We start from the raw sequence: 7,857 nt of genomic DNA, 5'->3' as shown, positions 1-7,857 counted from the left end.
TTGTCATCTGTAAAAGGGAGTTAATAATCCTATACCCCTCTTAGTAGACTGAGTAAGGGTCATAGGAGATAGTAGCAGTAGCAGTAAAATTTGAAGCACCCTCCAGCCGACATTTACTGAGCGCTGACGATATGCCAGGTGTTGAGCTAAAGGTTTTACGCCGTTATCTTTTTAATAATGCATCCAGCCCAACCAGGAAGGCGCAAGTCTCCGCAGGAAGGCGCAAGTCCCACGTGGGGACAAGGTAAAGAACAGCCACCCTCGGCGACGCGGGGGCCGCGGTCCAAAGCGCCGGCTGGGTGGGAAGGGGGCGGTGCGCAGGTGGGGCGGGCCGGAGGCGGGGCGGTGCTGCGGTTCCGGGATCCGGGTCCCGGGCTGCACCGCAGCCTCCGGGCGCGCCTAGCGCTGGCAGCGGCTGGCGGGCGCATGTTGGGGTACGCGGTGCGGCGGCGCTGCCCACGGGGGCTGCGCCGCGGCCGGGAGTCGCTGCTGGTGCTGCTGGCGCTGCTGGCGATGGTCGGGCTGGGCTCGGTACTGCGGGCGCAGCGCGGGGCCAGGGCGGCTGAACCCGAAACCCCGCGCACCAGGCGCTCCGGCCGGCGCGACCCGGTCCTGCCGCGGCCTCCAGTGCCCGAGGACGCTCTGGGAGCGCGGGGAGAGGCGGTGCGACTGCAGCTGGAGGGCGAGGAGCTGCGGCTGCAGGAGGAGAGCTTGCGGCTGCACCAGATCAACATTTACCTTAGCGACCGCATCTCGCTGCACCGCCGCCTGCCGGAGCGCTGGAACCCGCTGTGAGTGCGCAGGTGGCGGGAGGAGACCTGCCCGCCGAGTCCCCCGGGCCTTAGGTTTTGTATCTGTGAAGTGGCGGGTGGAAGTGGGGTTTCCAAATACCTGGGGATCACGCGACTCATTTAGTCTTTCTCCGGAGATGGCAGTGGAGGGGTTCATATGGGGAGAGGGACGCAAGAAAGTTTTAAAAACTGAAAATAGAAAATGTCAGCAATTGACAAATTTGTTCCCAGGTGGTCTCTTGACTCCCTACCCCTTTAGAAGGTCTGTCGTTGGGTCCTGAAAAGTACGGGTTGAGGCTAAGCAGACGGGTTTAAAATGAGACTCCCCCTTTGGGTTCCCTTCTGGGCCCCATCACACCCTCAGTCCAGCTCTGCCCATATCCCCCTGCCTTGGTGAAGCTAAGGACTCCTGGGGTTCCACACAGGCTCCAATCACTTATCTTTGCGCCTGGGCCCATGAATGAACCGGAATGGAGGGTGTCCTGAGCAGGTGAGTGAAAGGTGGCTGAAAGGCCACGTCACAGGCAGCAAAGTCTCCTTCCCTCTCACCTGAGCAGAGGAGGATGGCAGGAAGGAGTGCCGGGTGGGAAGGGCACCTTCTGGCAGTGCTCCAGCCCATCTCACTCCTGTGGGTGGTGCAGGCCCAGAGCCTGTGTGATCAAAGGCCGAATTCCTACTGGAGCTGCTCGCTGGGAGTATTGTGCCCACTGCCTAGGTGAGAAGGGAACAAGCTGGCAGGCCTCCTTCCCTCCTTTCCTCCGTTAGTAGGGATCTTCCAGGTCGCCTCTTGAGCCCCTCCTTAAAGACTGAGGAAAAGAGGGCTCAGAAGGGGCCACAGGAGCCAGCAGGGCAGCCTTGCTGTGTGCACCAGGCACCTGCCACTCCTCCCTGAGCCTTGACAGGTGACAGCTAGAAAATAGTGGAACTTGGGGGGACTGTGACTCTCCTGGCCCCCTTGGCACTGTGCTGACTTCAGGATTTGAAGGACTTGCTCTGTGGGTCCTTGGCCAGAGAGAGCATGAATGCCTAGGAGACCCTACCTCTGCAAAGTTTGGATGGACTTGCACCTCTCTGTTTTGGGGGATCCGCTCTTCCCTAGCCTCATGCTTTTGCCTGATGCATTTTCACTGTTAATCTTTTTGAGAAGTTTGTTTGTTGGGGTGGGTAGCAGTTTCCCCACTTCAGCCAAATGGCGCTGAATGCAGGTTTATGTCCTTGAAACTCCCAAGGGTGCCCACTGAGTCAAGGTCTAGGGGAAGCTTTCAGGTCAGACCCAGGGGTCAAACCCAGCCCATGTGATATAAAATCCTGGCTCTTGCTCATCAGCTCTGTGATTTTAGGCAAGCTATCTAGACTTTCTGAGCCTGTTTCCCTATCTGCAAAACAGGGAATGAGTAGAAATAACACAACCTAGGAATTAATAAAACACCTAACACCTGGGAACACACTGTGTACTCAGTTCTAAACAGTTTTTCCTCCCTTCCCTTTTGCCAACAATATACTCAGAACGTCACTTTTAAGAGTCATCCAGGGATTGGTTGTCAAGTTTTTCTTTTCTGGGCTCCAGCTTCCTTTTTTGTCCCAAGTTGTGAAATCGCTTTGAAACACTGTGGATGACCTGTGGGGCTTATGGTATCCCGTCTCCATGGTGACACAGCTGCCCTGTGTCCTATCAAGATTTGCTTATATATCCTGCTGTGGCATTGACCCTGGGAAGTTAATCCCAACGCAGCTTGATAAGGACTATGAATGCTTCCTGCCTTTAATTCCCGCAGCAAGGCCTGTTGGGTTACTCTTGCTGCTGGAGAGAAAAGTGAGCTTGATCTGTGTTGCTCTCAGTCGGGCCAGGCCTTGAGGCGTAACTTTGGTGTGGCCAGTAGTATCAGGGCCTTTTATGGAGCCTCACTTTTATGATTTTAATAGTTCACAGAGGGCTGAGGATGTAATCAGGGTTTTGGGATTTAGCCTGAGAAACCAGAATGGCAGATTATGAGTTCACAGTTGGGGTGGGAGGGTGTGGGAGGGTTGGTCCGGGGACTCTAATTAAGAAGCGAGGGGTGGTTAAGATCCTTGAATGTCACACACAGGAGGGGAAGGCCCTGAGGCAGCATCCAGGAACCTGAGAGGACAAGCCGAGGTAACAGGCAGATCTGGGCAGAGCTGAAAGAGAATCCAGAACTTGTATCCCCTCTTCTCTTTTGGGGGGAAGGCAATTATGTATCTGTTTTAATTATAAAAACAATACACGTTCACTCTAGAAATTTTAGCAATTACAGAGAAGCAAAAAATAAAACAATAAAAATCACCTATAAACCTACCACCTGGGGGAGAACCACTATTAACATTTTGCTATGTAGCCTAAAATTTTTCCAGGTATAGAAATAGATTTTGAAAGATATTGTCATGCAAGGTCTCAGCTCCCGCTCCCCGCACAAGAACGCAGGATATGGTGAGGCCAAAAAGGAACACCAAGGGAGCCATGGATAGGGGAGTCATTCCACTATATTCTCGCTGGTGGCTGGGTTGGAGACACAGGAAGTAGGATCCACACGATGTGCAACCTGCCGTCTGCTTTTCTCCCAACCAACCCCACTTGCTAGTTGCAATCCGTGTGTGGGGGCAGAGCCCCAGAAAGTAGTTTCCAGGCTCTCGGCCTCACATAGACAGGTGCTGGCTCAGGTAGTAAATGGCCATCAACTGTGATGGGATGGCCATCAGCTGTGGCTAGTTGGCCGTCAGCTGTAACCAGTGAGCCATTGGCCACTAATATAACTGCTGTGGCTACGCTAGCAGAAAGAGAGAGAAGAAGAGGGAAAAGAATGGGGGCTAGCAAGAAGATGGCGGCTAGGCTGGCAAGCGTGGATGGCGGTTTGCGGACAGTGTGGATCCAGCCTCCAGTGAGAGTATAGTGGTATGACTCCCCTACCTATGGCTCCGTGGGTGTTCCTTGTTGGCCTCACCATATCCTGCGTTCTTGTATGGGGAGCGGGAGCAGAGACCCCACCGGACGCCCTGCACGACACCGTGCTTCTCTGCCAACCAAACAACTCCCTTGCCAGCGTAGCCATGGCAGTTGTATTAGTGGCTAATGGCTAACTGGTTACAGCTGATGGCCATCTACCACCCGAGCCAGCACCTTTCCACGTGAGGCCGAGAGCCTGGAAACTGCTCTCTGGGACTCTGTCCCCACAGATATATACATATGGGTGTTTTACATACTGAAACATGAGTATGTACATAAGTCCACACATGTTTTTAACCGAAGTCTTTACATTACAGCAGTTCCTCGAATAATGTCCTTTTTTTAAAATGTCATTTTGTTTTAATGTTGATGAGATGCTGTAGGAACTTAACTCTTGTTTTTACCAATGAGCCTGTGGTAACATTGGTTTTGTTATACGTACTTTTGCTTAAAGTCACAGAACCTATAGATGTGAAATGAGGACTTGCTGTACAGTGGCTAAATCTATTACCATAGGCAGGGAGTTGGGAGCTCTTAAGGGACCATTTGGCTTGGATTTTCCTGGCATCTGCAGGCCTTGGTACCATATCTACTCCAGAGGTCACTTTTAGATAGCGCCAGACTGATAGAGACACTTTGGAGTGTTGGCTCTAATTCCTCCAGACATGGTGTTAGACCCCAGCATGTTTGTGAAAAAAAGTGTGTTTTGCTGAGACTGGCAGGAGGGAGTTGGTTAGTATTTCTCAGCAATCAGACGATGGACATTCCAGAAAATGTGGACGTCCCTCTGAAGGGACGCACAGTTGTTGGGAAGGGCCCCAGAGGCACCCTGCGGAGGGACTGCAATTACATCCATGGAGAACTCAGTCTCTTTGGAAGGAAAAAGAAGAGGCTCCGGGTTAACAAACGGTGGGGAAATAGAAAGGAACTGGCTACTGTTCGCACTCTCTGTGGTCGTGTACAGAACAGCATCAAAGGTGTTACTACATGGGGCTTCCGTTACAAGATGAGGTCTGTGTGTGCTCACTTCCCCATCAACGTCGTTATTCAGGAGAATGACCCTCTTGTTGAAATCTGAAATTTCTTGGGTGAAAAACACGTTCACAGGGTTCGGATGAGGTCAGGTGTTGCTTGTTCAGTATCTCAAGCCCAGAAAGATGAGTTAATTCTTGAAGGAAATGATGTTAAACTTGTATCAAATTCAGCTGCTTTGATTCAACAAGCCACAACAGTTAAGAAAAAGGATATCAGAAAATTTTTGGATGGCATCTATGTTTCTGAAAAAGGAACAGTTCAGCAAGCTGATGAAAGATCTAAGTTGTCCAGCTACAGAAACACCAAGATGTCGAGTGATTCCTCAGACTTCCTTGTGATATTTTAAAGATGCAATAAAAGTCATGTATTGATTTGGAGGGGGGAACAGTATGTTTTGCTGGGGCTGGCAGGAGGGAGTTGGTTAGCATTTCTCTTTTTGTACAAGAGTGTGTAGCCTGCTTGTCTGTTCTGATAACGAGATTATCTTTGGAAAAACATCACACGTGATGTGGATGTTAGATATTTCTTTTGCTTACCCAACAAGACCTCAAACTGCAGGATATTTTATTCTTATTAAACCCACCTTTTGGCTGCAGAGTGACACCCTTTCTTTGAATCAATACTTTAAGCCTAGAACATGTTCAGTTTGGGTTCGTATTTTCATAATACCTTTTTCCATCCTTGTCATGCGGGAGACCCTGCTCGCTGCGCCATTTGTCATGCGGGGAGGCCTGCGGGGTCTCTGCTCCCGCTCCCCACACAAGAACGCAGGATATGGTGAGGCCAAAAAGGAACACCCACGGAGCCATAGGTGGGGGAGTCACACCACTATATTCTCTCTGGCGGCACTATACTCTCACTGGAGGCTGGATCCACACTTGCCAGCCCAGCCACCATCTTCTTGCTAGCCCCCATTCTCTTCTCCTCTGCTAGCATAGCCACACCAGTTATATTAGTGGCCAATGGCTCACTGGTTACAGCTGATGGCCAACTAGCCACAGCTGATGGCCATGCAATCACAGTTGCTGGCCATTTACTACCTGAGCCAGCACCTGTCTATGTGAGGCTGAGAGCCTGGAAACTACTTTCTGGGGCTCTGCCCCCACAATCCTTTTACTTTCACTCTGTCTCCTTATGTTTTATCTGTGTCTCTCAATAGCATGTTGTTAGATTTTGTGTTATTTAAAAAAAAAAAAAAATTCCATACTGACAGTCTTTGACTTTAACTACATAGTTATGTCCATTTGTATTTATTGTGCGTATTAATTCTTTAGGATTTGATTATACCGTCTTATTTTATGCTTTCTATTTGTTATGCTTTTTCTATGTGTTTTACCCTTCTTTTTTTATGCTACTTTTTGAGTTAATGGAGGTTTTACCCCCTTTTCATTCCATTTTTCTCTCTCTACTAATTTGACAGTTATATTATCTACAGATGGTCCACAACTTACAATGGAGTTATATCCCAATTATTGTAAGTTGAAAACATTGTATTTCGAAATATGCTTATAGCTTAGCCTAGCCTACCTTAAACATGCTCAGAACATTTACATTAGGCTACACTTGGGCAAAATCATCTCACTGCTTCCGTCCAGCATCATGAGAGAATATTGTATTGCATATCACTAGCCCAGGAAAAAAATCAGAATTCAAAATTTGAAGTACGGTTTCTACTGAATGCTTATTACTTTCTCACCATGATAGAACTGAAAAATCATAAGTTGAACTGGTAAGTTGGGACTTAAGTTGGGGACTATCTATGTTTCTAATCTTTTGTGGTAAGTTTGAGAGCACATATTTAAATCAACAAGGTCTAAAGTTAATCAGTAATTATGGGTCTTAGAATGCTTTAACATTAATCACCTTCTTCCCAATTTGTATGCCATTTTACTCCAGTCTTTTAATTCTGTATTGCTTTTTTTACCAACACATTTGAAAAATGCAATATTTGTTTGTTTGCATTTAACCACAAATGTCCCATTTTTTTCTGCCCATCATTTTTTTCTAAATGGTGGTCTTTGGATCTTAAAGACTTTTCTAAGGTTCTTTTTCTGCTTCCTGAGATTTACCATGCACTAACTACTGTGGTGAAGGTTATTGTTGTAAATTTTCAGTGTAATTTATCAGAAAATGTTTTTATTTTGCTCTTGTTCTTGGAAGATAGTTTTGTTGGGTATATGATTCTAGGTTAATAGTTTGGCATTTGAACATGATATTCCATTGTCCACTGGCTTGCACCATTGCTGTGAGATGTCTATGCTATAGAGTTAAATTTGCTTCTCCTTCTGTTTCTTTGCCATTCATTTGAGGTCCTCTGTTATTTATTTAAGCGTATTCAGCATACTTATTTTAGGCTCTGTGTCTGATAACTCTAATATCTAGATTCATATTTTCTGGACTCTGAGGATATCTTTTCCTTTTCTGTAAGCTAAGACATACATTTAAAAGATTTTTTTTTTTTTTTTTTTTTTTTTTTTTTTTTGGAGAGGTAGAAGAGCAAAGATTTTTATTAAAGTGAAAGTACAGCTCTCTTACTAGAGGGGGTACCCAAAACTGGGATACCCCTAAGAGATTTTTTAAAAGTATTTTATCAATAATTTTTTGATTGTCCTATACCAGGATGGTTTCCCCAGACATTTTAATTTTCCATGTTGCCAGAAGTGGAAGTCCTATATTCACTTAAAAAATAGTTATTTTCTCTATTAGTCAGGGTTCTTTTGGTTGAAAGTGACTGAAAACCCAAGGCAAACTGATTTAAATATAAAAGAAAGCATATTGACGTCTATCACAGAAAAGTCTGCGGTGAGAACTGTGTCCAGATCGTTCTGGGCTGTGGATTCAGAGAATAAACTGATGTCATCAGGAAAATGTTGATTTTTCAGGCCTGGGGCATGTGACCTTCCCAGTGGGGGGAGTGTACATGTGTAAGTATACACTTGTGTATATACACATGTGTATGTATGTGTATGTGTGTGTATATATATGTGTGTGTGTTTTTAGCCCTGCCAAAACCACACAAATTGAGAGTCCGGGAGGCGTGGTTCCTGAAAGAATTAAAAGTGTGTAAGG

The 7,857-nt window shown here is 46.8% G+C and overlaps 1 protein-coding gene and 1 pseudogene across 1 annotated transcript in view; both read left to right on the top strand.

Moving 5' to 3' along the window:
• The first annotated feature begins 340 nt into the window (after window positions 1–340).
• The window catches only part of GALNT12 (polypeptide N-acetylgalactosaminyltransferase 12), a 33,277-nt gene continuing 25,760 nt past the window's right edge, over window positions 341–7,857 (top strand). Inside the window, exon 1 of the mRNA XM_019729214.3 lies at window positions 341–791. Within this exon, the coding sequence (XP_019584773.1) occupies window positions 427–791 (365 nt within the window). The 5' untranslated portion in view covers window positions 341–426. The remainder of the gene's footprint in view (window positions 792–7,857) is intronic.
• Window positions 4,320–5,034, top strand: LOC109446134 (large ribosomal subunit protein uL6 pseudogene; annotated as a pseudogene).

This window comes from Rhinolophus sinicus, chromosome 16, assembly GCF_057876585.1.
Source record: "Rhinolophus sinicus isolate RSI-liver-muscle chromosome 16, RSI-T2T, whole genome shotgun sequence".
Taxonomy (NCBI): domain Eukaryota; kingdom Metazoa; phylum Chordata; class Mammalia; order Chiroptera; family Rhinolophidae; genus Rhinolophus; species Rhinolophus sinicus.
The sequence above is the reverse complement of the archived record's forward strand: the minus strand, read 5'-3'. Positions and strand labels throughout refer to the sequence as shown.